Here is a 13,289-nt window from a genome sequence, read left to right on the forward strand (position 1 = left end):
CTACATTTTACAACTGGAAAGTGTTGAAAGGAGGACAGTAGCTATTTATATGTTTCAATCAGCACTAAATTTCTCTGGAAGGACATTCATTAATTACTCTTCTAAGAAAAGTGTTTGCATATTTCATGGTTTCCACCTTACTCTGATTTTCTGATACTTCTAATTACATGACTACCCCACTGTCTCAGAGCAAACACTGTACATTTGCATATGCTGTATGAGAAATTTATATGATGAAAGCAAGAAGCTCTTTTTAGCTGCCTCTTACATCATACATAACAATGGTACCAGCTATAACTCTACTTTAGGGAAAAAATTAACAAGGGCACTGAATTATTTGCATCTTCAGATCAATGAAGAGGTCATTTGTATTGAAAGTGAGATACTATCTTGCACTTGTAATACCAAGTACATACTGTATGATGCGCATTTCATAACCATGACATAGTATGTGCCGTGTCCTGTAATGTTGTGTCGCGTAATGTTGCCGCTTGTGTGTACCTAAATCAACCACTAGAGGCTGCCTGCAGGAAACGTGCGCATGGCAAGGTCTCTGTTGCATCATTTACCAGCAACCCATGCCTTTATATACACAAAGCAGCATTGAGTCACTCTCATGTTTTTTTAGTTTGTACTGCTTACATCAGTCGTTTTGTGTATCGCTTATGATGTGGCTTCTGTATGATTCTTTTGTCTTGTTACATGTGAAGTCATGAGAGACTTATTTTATGATGTGGCTTCTGTATGATTCTTTTGTCTTGTTACACGTGAAGTCATGAGAGACTCATTTCCATTATTATTCAGAGATTTGTGAATAAAGCCATATCTGCATTACTTTGACTGGTTTCAAAATACTTGGTTACTACATGACTGGTGATGAGTTTGGAACAGTTTCCTCATGTGCAGTCTTTAAATGTGGTTTCATCAGCTAACTTTGGCAGTGACCACTTTGTCAGCTTCCATTGACAGACAGGGTACTCTTCCACTAGTCTATCCACAAACTTTTCCTCGATATGACGATTCAGCCAAGGATTGGGAAGGTTATGAAAAAATACTCAGACAACATTTTTTGGCTTTCAGTGTGACAGACTCTAATGTGTCCAAAGTGTTATTCCTCTCATGGATTTCACCTACAGTGTAGCAGTTACTGTGTTAGCTTGCCCATTTACAAGAATTGACAGCTCTTTCTTTTGAACACATATGCAGTTTATCATTCAATTATCATCATAAATGAATGCATGTCATAGTGGCGTGAATTGAATTCAACCAATGCTGCATGAAACTAAGTCAGTCACACAGGGCCTGGGCAACTGAACTTCATGGCCTTAGCCATAAGTGTCAATTTGTTATTGATGCCCATAATGATTCTTTTGCAGACACTATGGTGCACGACACAATTATCTGTTGAGCTCCATACAAGGAAGTGTGCTAGAAAGATTTATTCTGTGAAAAACCCCTGTTGGCTCAAGTTTTGTGACGAACACAATCTTTTGAAGTTTCTCTGACAGTGGGTAACCAAATTGAAGTGTGGGGTGATGTGGCAGTAGTGTAGCAAGATATGCCCACTAGGACAAGAGACAGCTTGCACTAGCAAGCAGCAGTAAACATGGGGACCCAGTGTTGAGTAGATCAAGGCCAGCCAAAGTAGTTGTGAGCAGCACCACAGCGGTAGCGTCATTGTTCTCAGTTTCTGTCCTGTCCTTTCTGTTTTGCCCAGCTAGAAAGTTCGGCGTACCCTAAGCAGTGGGCTACTTGTAACGCTTGCCAGGAGAAAGGTCCATCACATACGTGTGTCGTTTGCCAACGGTTGCTCAGAACATGGACATGGGTGCTCTGGATACAGGTCAACGCAGGTGCTGCAGTGACACTACTGAATTCTCAAACTATGTGAGTTTACGCTCGCCGCCATTGATACCGGTCATGTGGAAGCTGGTCAGTTATAACACACAGAACATTATGCTGTTGGGACAATTTATGGCATCTGCCTCTTGCGAGTCAGTGCTTCGTTCCATTACAGTTTTGGTGGTTGCTGAAACCAGTGTTGAGAACTAGTTCGGGATGGACGCATTTCAGGCATTTGGATTTTCTATGCCCGAAGCAGTTCACTTTGTGTCTGATGAGGTACCTTATTCTCAATTGAAAACACTGTGTGAGGAGTTTTCTGAAGGTACAGGGAGTTATACCAGTTTTTCTGAACATTTTTTAAATCCACAGCTTGGTCTTGTTTTTGTCATGCGCGTCCTATTCCTGTCGCCATGAAAGACCAAGTGGAAGTGGAATTGGAAAGACTTCAGTCTCTAGAGATGGTGTAACCTATTATGGCGAGTAATTGGTCGTCTATGCTGGTTGTAGTTCAGAAGTCGTCAGGGAAACTTCGCCTCTGTGGTGACTTCAGTACTACTGTCAATGCACAATCAATTGTGGATACTTATCCTCTCCCATATCAGGAGGAACTTGTGATGAAAGTATCTGGTGGCCAGTACTTTTCTAAAATTGATTTGCCTGAAGCGTATCTGCAGGTCCTCATGGACGAAGAGTTTCAGCAAGTTCTGGTTCCAAATACTCCTTTTTGTCTCTATCAATATTTGCACCTTTCTTTTGGTATGGCTAGCACCCTTGCTACTTTCCAACGATTTGTAGAGCAAATGATTACCGGTATGCCTGTCCAAATACTCCTTTTTGTCTCTATCAATATTTGCACCTTTCTTTTGGTATGGCTAGCACCCTTGCTACTTTCCAACGATTTTTAGAGCAAATGATTACCGGTATGCCTGTCCCTGTTTGCATGAATTATCTGGATGATATTGTTGTCACAGGCCCCTCCATAGCTGATCACTTGAAAAATTTGCACACTTCATTTTCTGTCTTACAGTCCACAGGCTTATGATGTAACCTAGCGAAATCTCAGTTTTCTTCAACGTTCTGTCGTTTATTTGGGGTTCGAGGTCTTGCGGGATGGGGTTTACCCTCTGCCAGAGCACATCTCTGCTGTTACATCTATGCGTCGTCTCTTGTCCACGAAGGATCTTCAGGCCTTCCTAGGGGAGATGGCCTCTACCATAATTTCCTGCCAGGGACAAATACATTGGCCCACTTGCTACATGTCTTGTTATGCAAGAATGTACCTTTTTGCTGCAGCCTGAATTGCGAACGTGCTTTTCAAATTTTGAAATCCGAACTACTCTTGGTCCCTTCTTTAGCTACGTCCTCTCTGGACCACCACATAGTTTTGGCGGCTGACGCCTCACAGCCTTGGCGCGGTCCAAGTGCACCAACATGCCGACGGCGCTGAATAACCTTTCGCTTTCGCCTCTAAATCTCTCACTCCGGCCCAGCAACGTTACTCACAGGTGGAAAAAGAGGCTCTTGCCGTGGTCTATGCTTTCCAGAAATTTCATGTTTTTTGTATGGCTCCAAGTTTCACCTTATTACTGACCATAAATTCTTGGTTTCCTTGTGTAATCCTCATACTCCCTTGCCTGTCAAAGCAGCACACCACCTACAACGCTGGGCGCTGTTCTTGTCTCGCTACAATTACGAAATCCATGTCCAAATATGTCTAAAGATGCCAATGTGGACGTCTTGTTCCGCCTTCCTTATGGGTCCTGACCTAGACTGTGATCCTGAAAAATTGCTTTGCTGCCATCTTGATACTGAAATACAGTTCACGGCTGACGGCTTCCTAATTACGAGCTCACGCACAGCAGCTGACATTGCCACTGAACTGGTTCTCCTCCATACAGTTCGGTTTTTTCAGCACGGCTGGTCAGATAAACCACCAGGTTGGGCTTCGGACCACCAGTACAACTATTTTTCCTTACGCTTCTCCGTTTCTGATGGTGTTTAGCTGGTGTCCACGGAAGACCTCTCTCCCAGAGTAGTCATTCCCACTGTATTATAGTGTGAGGTTCTATGCCTTCTTCTCCAGGGCCATTGGGGAGTTTCTGCACCACTAAACTGTTAGCTAGGAGACATGTTTTTTGGCCAGGGACTGATGGTTAAATTGTCCGTTTTGTCGCAACTTGTGAGCAGTGTGACGGCAACAGGCAACTCCAAGGGCGTCTCTGTCTCCCTGGTCCGCTCCACGCCAGCCATGGAAACACAGCCGTCCCTTCACGATTTCTATTGTTTCTCGGTTGCGGAACATTTTACCAGTTCCCTTACATCCTCTGGTGTGCGTCGATGTCGGCTGTGGTCACCGTTCGTATGCTGTTGAGGGCTTTCCTACTGAGGGGTTGCCTCGTACCTTAGATTACGATAATGGGCCCCAGTTCATTTCTCACACTTTTCAATTGTTTTGTTCCCGTCACGACATTCATCACGTTATGGCTCCGCCCTTCCACCCTCAATCAAATGGCGAGGCAAAATGACTACAGCGTATGTGCAAGTGCCAAATGAAAAAGTTTGTTGTGGATTCTTCGCTGGATGGCATCTTCTCCATTTCCCGAGCACCTATCTCTTCACGCCTAGGAAGGAGCGGAGCCCAGCTGAGTTGCTTCATGCTGGCAGCCTCGCACTCTTCTCCACCTTCTACAGCTCGCGCCGCACCTTCTGCACACAGGTTCGTCTGGCTATTTCGACGGTGTGGGCTCGAGGGTTCGGTCACTGGCCCGAGTGGATACCGGCTACTGTTTTCCGCTCCAGGGACGCCGTCTCTGTGATGTTTGTAAGGCTTGAAGCGCTGGTGGTACGTCATTTTGATCAGCTGTGACCTCACTTGCCACTGGAAGCTACCAGTTTTCAGATGTGGACCACATTGCCGTAGCCCGCCCCACCACCCTCTGCCTCGAGCCCGTCGTTGTCTGCTCTGGAGGTGTCCCTGCCCCATTGGCTGCCTCCTTCACGTGTGACGTCCTGGGATTCCCGCTTCCCAGCACTGGGTGCTGGTCCATCTCCAGCCTCACGTCTGTCGCTACAGCCTGCTGTTCTGGTTGGGCCACCTCAACCGGCCACCTCGCCATCATCACTTCAGCCATCATCGCCGGTGGGTCCAGCCCCATCTCCTTTGCACTCTCACCTGCCTGCCGATGACGCAGAGATGGCAACGGCACCCTCCTCCCCGCTTCTGTCGTCAAGCAGAGTGTAGTGTCGCCATGCTTGTTTACTCAACTGTACGAGTGCAGGCCAGCCACTAGGGGCAACAACGACTCAAAGGAAGGCCTCGGCGCTTGTTGGTGACGTCACGTCAGCTAGGCACGGCGAACGCCAGGTCTGTCGCAGGCAGAAACGCCTGGGCGTGCTTATCACTATAAATCTCTTATTTTTGGACAAAATGTTTGGTATTGTTTTGGATTCTGCAGTTTTATTTAGATGAAAGGTTTTCTTACTATCGTAAAGCTACAAATGAAGATCATAGTTCTGTATTACTGAATCCTGTCGAAACAAACGTAGATCAATATGAGAAGATGCTTTTGCCCCATTGCAAGCTTCGGAAATTTTACATTCAAGTAACCATATTTACTTGATCCATTTAGTTATCTAAACTTACCCCAACCCCCTTACAATGAACTCGTTTCTTCTATTTATTTATTTACTTTCGTTTGACATCGTCACTGGAAATATGAACTAATTTACATGTGTAAATGTCCCACTGTTGCCAGTCATTAGTTTACAGTCGGTTTCAACGAAAGGAATTCTAAACAGGAAACAAAATAGCTTCATACATCGAAAATACTGCTGAATTTTTTACATGCACATTAGAAAAGATAAATATTCCCCTCTTGCAACTGAAAGGAGAAACTTTATAAGATTAAAAAAAATTTATTTGATAAAACAAGTATCTCTTTTTTGCCTCTTCTTCTGTCCCCCACCCGCTCCCCCAACGTGTACAATCGCAAGCTACTTCATTAACATTCAGTGCTCCTCATCCCATAGTTAACCAAGGTACCTAAAGATACAAACGTAACTTCCTCAGAGTTACAAATAAGGTAAAGAAGCACGAATTCTGTTGCTGCTGGACCATGAAGTTGTTTTTGTATGTCAATCCTTAAAACAGGTGGAAACTTAAGTTCAAGAGTACACTATTTGTTAAGAAGTGTAATGAATTGCACAATTAATTGATTGCAGAAATCTCTCAGAACAATGTGTGTTGGTCAACTACCTCCAATAGTTTCACATTTTCCTGTGTCAGAGAGGGAGACACCACCATTATGAGTATGCCTGCAACAGACCTGGCGTTCGTCGTGCCTAGCTGACGTGACGTCACGAACAAGCGCCGAGGCCTTCCTTTGAGTCGGTGTTGCTAGAGGCCACCTGTAGGAAGCACGCACATGCTGTCCTGTCACTCGCGTGTACATACGGGCGCAACAGTGCTGACTCACTCTCACCATGTTCTTTTGGTCTGTACTGCTCACATCACTTGTTCTGTGTATCAGCTATATAGCACCTCCTTTATGATTCTTTTGTTACACGTGCACTCACGAGAGGTTTATTTCTATTGTTGTTCAGAGGTTTGTGAATAAGGCTATAGTTGTGTTACTCGAATCGGTTTTGTATATTGCTTAGTTACTACAGTATGATTCATAATAATGATTAGACCCTACTAAATAAGCATTTATGCAAATCCACCCAATAGGTGACTTTTATACTATCACTAGTTTGTTTTATTTGTCTCTCAGTGCAGTGAGCTACAATGAACATGAAATTCAGTAATTCTGCCAATTTGAACTTTGGTCATTTATTACATTTCTCACTCAACATGGGAACAGAGCTGCTGAAGGTCAGTGTTAATTTTGTTGAAATTAAAGCGTGATAGCCATTTCATGCGCTCATAGTACCGTGTTCCATTGCTAGAGATGTGTGGAGTTGCCACATCTAGCACCTCCACTTACGGTTTCAGAGAACGCGTAAATATGAAAACAATAAAAAAATGTCCCTGGTGCGGATTCATAGAGACCTTACACAAGTACTGAGTTCGAGCAACAGTCCGTAGAATAGTATCATTCCAGTTCAGCCACATCAAAAAACTTAAAGCAAATGATTTCGTGCAGCTTTGCTGAAGTACGTGTCTTACACTGCCATACCCAAAATACAGACAATTTGAAACTCGTTTAGCATGTATTTGACAAGTTACCGGTACCTGATTTTGTGTTTGGTGTCCACCACGTCGAGTGCCAGTTCGTTTCTCAGTGATGTAAAGATAAACTCTTTGATCTCTCAAATGGCGAAACTTTTTTGGGCATTTGCAAAAAGTTTGTTTTGTGCTACCAAAAGTGGACGGTATGAAAATATGAGTACACAAATTATTCGAATCACAAATAAATTTTTTATTTTCTTTTGTACCGTGTGTTTCGACTGTGAGCCTCAAATGTTTTTCAAGTAAAATCTACTGTTCACAATCACATTTATGGATTAGTAATAATATTGTGAGCGTCCGTGACTGTCGATTAGCACTGTTGTTATTAGCAGTGGGCGCTTCAGTGCTTTAGTGCATAACTTGACTCCTCCGACATCCCTGAAGGATTTCCTTCAGGAGGGAATCTATAGAACACTACTGGTACATGTGGATTAATTGATGAACCAGCAGAGTTTTCAATCTGACAATTTCTAATTTTCGATATCATTTCAACTACAGCTATAATTCGTTTCTGTAAGATATTTATGAATAACTTCGCACCAAGAAATGTTCATAGCCAGTTTCTAACAATGCAAAGCATTATGGAGTTACGATATTACCTCTGTCGCCAAACTCTGGTTGGCGCCATTAGCGAGCAGATACCGGACGACGTTGTCGTGATTTTCTTGAGCTGCCATGTAGAGCGGAGTGAATCCATTCTGCGACTGCACATTGACTGCAGCACCATTTGTTACAAGCAGTTTCACAACTTCCTCTTGACCAGCTGGAATCAGTAATTTTTTCAGGATTAGATTTGTGTGGGTCAACAGTTTTGTAAACATTACAGGATTCTACATTGAGCAGAAAACGGTCATACTTTTTAATCGTATGGGTTAACAGTGCAATACCTTATACAGTTAGAAACTGTGGCACTAAATACACATCTTTAACATCTCGAAACCCTTGTCAGATTTTTAGTGTTAATAATTAAGGTTATATGTTGAAGGCGAGAGATATGCATTCATAATCGAGAATACAATTTTTTTCAGAAATTGGTGAATACTTAGTTCTGAACCAGAACACTTACGAAATCGATTGAGTGTGGAATAAAGATACCTTGGTGTCATTTTTTGTGGCGACTGTCTGCTCCCAACACAGTTAGTTTTCCTAACTTAAGTAATACAATAACACAAAATACCTACGGATGGATGACTTTGCTTAGGTGGTACTACTTCCTCATAAAGCAGCACATGGAACATGCCAGCATGCTGCGGCGTCTAGTAACCCGCTAACAACGCCGCTCATTCGTCGGCGGCGCGCTCGCTGTAGTATAACAATCCTTACAATAGTTCCTGACATTAGCCTTTACACATTGTTGTTGTGGTATTGAGTCCAAAGACTGGTCTGCTGCAGCTCTCCATGCTACTTTATCCTGTGCAAGCCTCTTCATCACCGGGTAACTAGTCATTCTACATCCTTCTGAATCTGCTTACTGTATTCATCTCTTTGTTTCCCTCCACGATTTTTACCCCATCCCCCTACCCCCAAGCTTCCCTCCGGTGCTAAATTGGTGATCCCTTGATGTCTTACCAACCGATACGTTCTTCAGGTCAGGCTGGGCCACAAATTTGTTTGCTCCCGATTCTATTCAGTACCTCTTCATTAGTTACCCATGTAATCTTCGGCATTATTCTGTACCCTCACATTTCAAAAGCTTCTAGTCTCTTGTTTAAACTATTTATCATCCATGTTTCACTTCCATGCATGGCTACACCCCATAAAAATACTTCCAGAAAAGACTTCCTGACACTTAAATGTATATACTTGATGTTAACAAATTTCTCTTTTTCAGAAACGCATTTCTCGCCATTACCGGTCTAAATTTTATATCCTCTCTACTTCTGCCGTCATCAGCTATTTTGTTGCCCAAATAGCAAAATTCATCTACTACTTTAAGTGACAAGTTTCCTAATCTGATTCCTCAGAATCATCTGATTTAATTCGCCTACATTTCATTAGTCTTGTTTTGCTTTTGTTGCTGTTCATCTTATATCCTCCTTTCAAGAGCCTGTCCATTCTGTTCGACTGCTCTGAGAGAATTACTAAGTCATCGGTAAACCTCAACGTTTTTATTTCTTCTCACTGGATTTTAATTCTACTCCAAATTTTTCTTTTTTCTTTTTTTTCCTTTACTGCTTGCTCAATGTACAGACTGAATAACATCGGGGATAGGCTCACTCTCTTCTCAATCACTGCTTCCCTTTCATGCCCCTCAACTCTTATAGCCGGCCGCGGTGGCCGTGCGGTTCTGGCGCTGCAGTCCGGAACCGCGGGACTGCTACGGTCGCAGGTTCGAATCCTGCTTCGGGCATGGGTGTGTGTGATGTCCTTAGGTTAGTTAGGTTTAAGTAGTTCTAAGTTCTAGGGGACTTATGACCTAAGATGTTGAGTCCCATAGTGCTCAGAGCCAACTCTTAAAATTGACGTCTGGTTTAAGTACAAGCTGTAAATAGCCTTTCGCTCCCTGTATTTTACCCCTGCTCAGAATTTCAAAGAGAGTGTTTCAGTCAACATTGTCAAAAGCTTTCCCTAAGTCTACAAATACTATAAACGTAGGTTTGCCTTTCGTTAACCTATCTTTTATGAGAAGTCGTAAGATCAGTAATGCCTCACGTGTTCCCACATCCTATGCTGCCTCACTATTTCATCTCTCAAAGCTACCCATTCTTCTTCTACTACATTCCTTTCCCTTAATATTGTCAATCGTTCCCTAACACTCCCTGTGAAACACTCAACAACCTCTGGTTTTTTCAGTTCATCCAGGTCCCACCTCTTTAAATTCTTAACTTTTTGAAATTTCATCAGTTTTAATCTACCGTTCACAACCAATAAATTGTGGCCAGAATGAGATTTTCACTCTTCAGTGGAGTGTGTGCTGATATGAAACTTCCTAGCAGATTAAAACTGTGTGCCGGACCGAGACTCGAACTCGGGACCTTTGTCCTTCGCGTGCAAACCGAGCGAGGTGGCGCAGTGGCTAGCACACTGGACTCGCATTTGGGAGGACGACGGTTCAATCCCGTGTCCGGCCGTCCTGATTTAGGTTTTCCGTGACTTCCCTAAATTACTCCAGGAAAATGCCGGGATGGTTCCTTTGAAAGGGCACGGCCGACTTCCTTCCCCGTCCTTACCTAATCCGATGAGACTGATGACCTCGTTGTTTGGTCTCTTCCCCCAAAACAATCCAATCCTTTCACGGGCAAGTGCTCTATCATCTGAGCTACCCAAGCACGACTCACGCCCCGTCCTCCCAGCTTTGCTTCTGGTTCGCAGGAGAGCTTCTGTTAAGTTTGGAAGGTAGGAGACGAGGTACTGGCAGAAGTAAAGCTGTGAGGACGGGGCGTGAGTCGTGCTTGGGTAGCTCAAATGGTAGAGCACTTACCCGGGAAAGGCAAAGGTCCCGATTTCGAGTCTCGGTCCGGCACACAGTTTTACTCTGCTAGGAAGTTTCATATCAGCACACACTCCACTGAAGAGTGACAATCTCATTCTGGTCACAATTTATTGGTTGTGAACGGTAGATTAAAACTGATGAAATTTCAAAAAGTTAAGAATTTAAAGAGGTGGGACCTGGATGAACTGAAAAAACCAGAGGTTGTTGAGTGTTTCACAGGGAGTGTTAGGGAACGATTGACAATATTAAGGGAAAGTTTCATATCAGCGTACACTCCGTTGCAGAGTGAAAATCTAATTCTGAAGAGCAAACTATATTTAAACTTTTTTCCGGTTTCTTTAACGAATATTATTTCACAGTGTTCAACGATCTCTAATCTTTTTTTTACCTCTTCGCTACTGCTCTCCAGTGTGACTGTTTCCCCACACTAGAAAAGTGATCTATGTTACTGTATGTCAAACCATATTGGTACGCCCCAATCACACGTGCGCGTGAAAATCTGGTGTAAAATAATCCGAAGATGTGCAACTAATTTTCACAAGCTACCTTATTTTTATGTGAAGCACTGTTACTTCGCCTTTCCCCTATTCTGTTCCAGGTGGTTGCAAGAACGTCTATTGAGACTCTGTACCTGATCGTTTCTCTCCAGTTTTACCTTCGTGCCTTTTTTGCGTACGAAGTATATGTTCATTTTCTCTTCTAGGATACTTGCTCTTACAATAAACCACACCGTCATGCACAACGTCTCGCTTGTAACGCCTGCCACTGGGGTTGGAGGTGCACCTAATTAACCTGTGATGAAGCACGCAGGTTTTTCTGAGATTCCACAATTAAGTACACTACTGGCCTTTAAAATTGCTACACCAAGAGGAAATGCAGATGATAAACGGGTATTCATTGGACAAATATATTATACTAGAACTGACATGTGCTTACATTTTCACGCAATTTGGGTCGCATAGATCCTGGTAAGTCACTACCCAGAACAACCACCTCAGGCCGTAATAACGGCCTTGATACGCCTGGGCATTAAGTCAAACAGAGCTTGGATGGCGTGTACAGGTACAGCTGCCCATGCAGCTTCAACACGATACCACAGTTCATCAAGAGTAGTGACTGGCGTATTGTGACGAGCCAGTTGCTCGGCCACCATTGCCCAGACGTTTTCAGTTGGTGAGAGATCTAGAGAATGTGCTGGCCAGGGCAGCAGTCGAACATTTTCTGTATCCAGAAAAGCCCATACAGGACCTGCAACGTGTGGTCGTGCATTATCCTGCTGAAATGTAGGGTTTCGCAGGGATCGACTGAAGGTTAGAGCCACGGGTCGTAACACATCTGAAATGTAACGTCCACTGTTCTAAGTGCCGTCAATGCGAACAAGAGGTGACCGAGACGTGTAACCAATGGCACCCCATACCATCACGCCGGGTGATACGTCAATATGGCGATGACGAATACACGCTTCCAATGTGCGTTCGCCGTGATGCCGCCAAACACGGATGCGACCATCATTATGCTACAAACAGAACTTGGACTCATCCGAAAAAATTACGTTTTGCCATTCGTGCACCCAGGTACGTCGTTGAGTACACCATCGCAGGCGCTCCTGTCTGTGATGCAGCGTCAAGGGTAACCGCAGCCATGGTCTCCGAGCTGATAGTCCCTGCTGCTGGAAACGTCGTCGAACTGTTCGTGCAGAGGGTTGTTGTCTTGCAAACGTCCCCATCTGTTGACTCATGGATCGAGACGTGGCTGCACGATCCGTTACAGTCATGCGGATAAGATGCCTGTCATCTCGACTGCTAGTGATACGAGGCCGTTGGGATCCAGCACGGCGTTCCGTATTACCCTCCCGAACCCACCGTTTCCATATTCTGCTAACAGTCACTGGATCTCGACCAAATCGACCGCCAATGTCGCGATACGATAAACCGCAATCGCGATAGGCTACAATCCGACCTTTATCAAAGTCGGAAACGTGATGGTACGCATTTCTCCCCCTTACATGAGGCATCACAACAACGTTTTACCAGCAACGACGGTCAACTGCTGTCTGTGTATTGGAAATAGGTTGGAAACTTTGCTCGTGTCAGCACGTTGTAGGTGTCGCCACCGGCGCCAACACTATGTGAATGCTCTGAAAAGCTAATCATTTACATATGACAGCATCCTCTTCCTGTCGGTTAAATTTCTCGTCTGTAGCACGTCCTCTTCGTGGTGTAGCAATTTTAATGGACAGTAGTGTATTTGTGACAAGTAAGAATAGAAATGTCATTGGTTCTCTTTCCACTAGCAGCAATTTTATCTTTCGTTCATTAATCAGACTTAAGCCACAAAACTGAACAAACTCATTCCTGAGATAGACCGCTTTTCTATGTGAATAACACCGAATATTGGAGAATCTATATTACTATGCAACTGTTCCGGGACCTGGAACAAGTTGCAGGTTTCCACGAGCAACAAATATTTGATTTCAATATTTTGCATAATTATTGACCGAACCGCGAAAATTTAAAATGCCGTCATAATTTACTCATTAACAGGTATAATATTACGTTTATGTGACAAGAATTGCAGCTAGCAACAGTACATACATCTTGCGGCAGCGTAAATCACTACACGCAAATACGAAGATTTTATTCTTCCAGCATCTGCGAATGAGAGCACTTGGTGGGTTGCAATATTTTATCATGCAATTTCACACCTTTTCTCACAACAGAATGATGAAAGGTAAAATTTTTATCGTTGCTGCATTTTCACTGTTAATGCAGTTAAGACTGC

At 43.7% G+C, this 13,289-nt stretch overlaps 1 protein-coding gene across 2 annotated transcripts in view; it reads right to left on the reverse strand.

Annotated features, from left to right (window-relative positions):
• Positions 1-13,289, reverse strand: part of LOC124722875 (ankyrin-3-like) — an 898,463-nt gene that overhangs the window by 597,040 nt on the left and 288,134 nt on the right. For both annotated transcript variants that reach the window (XM_047248010.1, XM_047248011.1), the window contains one exon: positions 7,675-7,838. In XM_047248010.1, the coding sequence (XP_047103966.1) occupies positions 7,675-7,838 (164 nt within the window). The remainder of the gene's footprint in view (positions 1-7,674; positions 7,839-13,289) is intronic.

The sequence above is a fragment of the Schistocerca piceifrons genome, chromosome X, assembly GCF_021461385.2.
Source record: "Schistocerca piceifrons isolate TAMUIC-IGC-003096 chromosome X, iqSchPice1.1, whole genome shotgun sequence".
NCBI lineage: Eukaryota > Metazoa > Arthropoda > Insecta > Orthoptera > Acrididae > Schistocerca > Schistocerca piceifrons.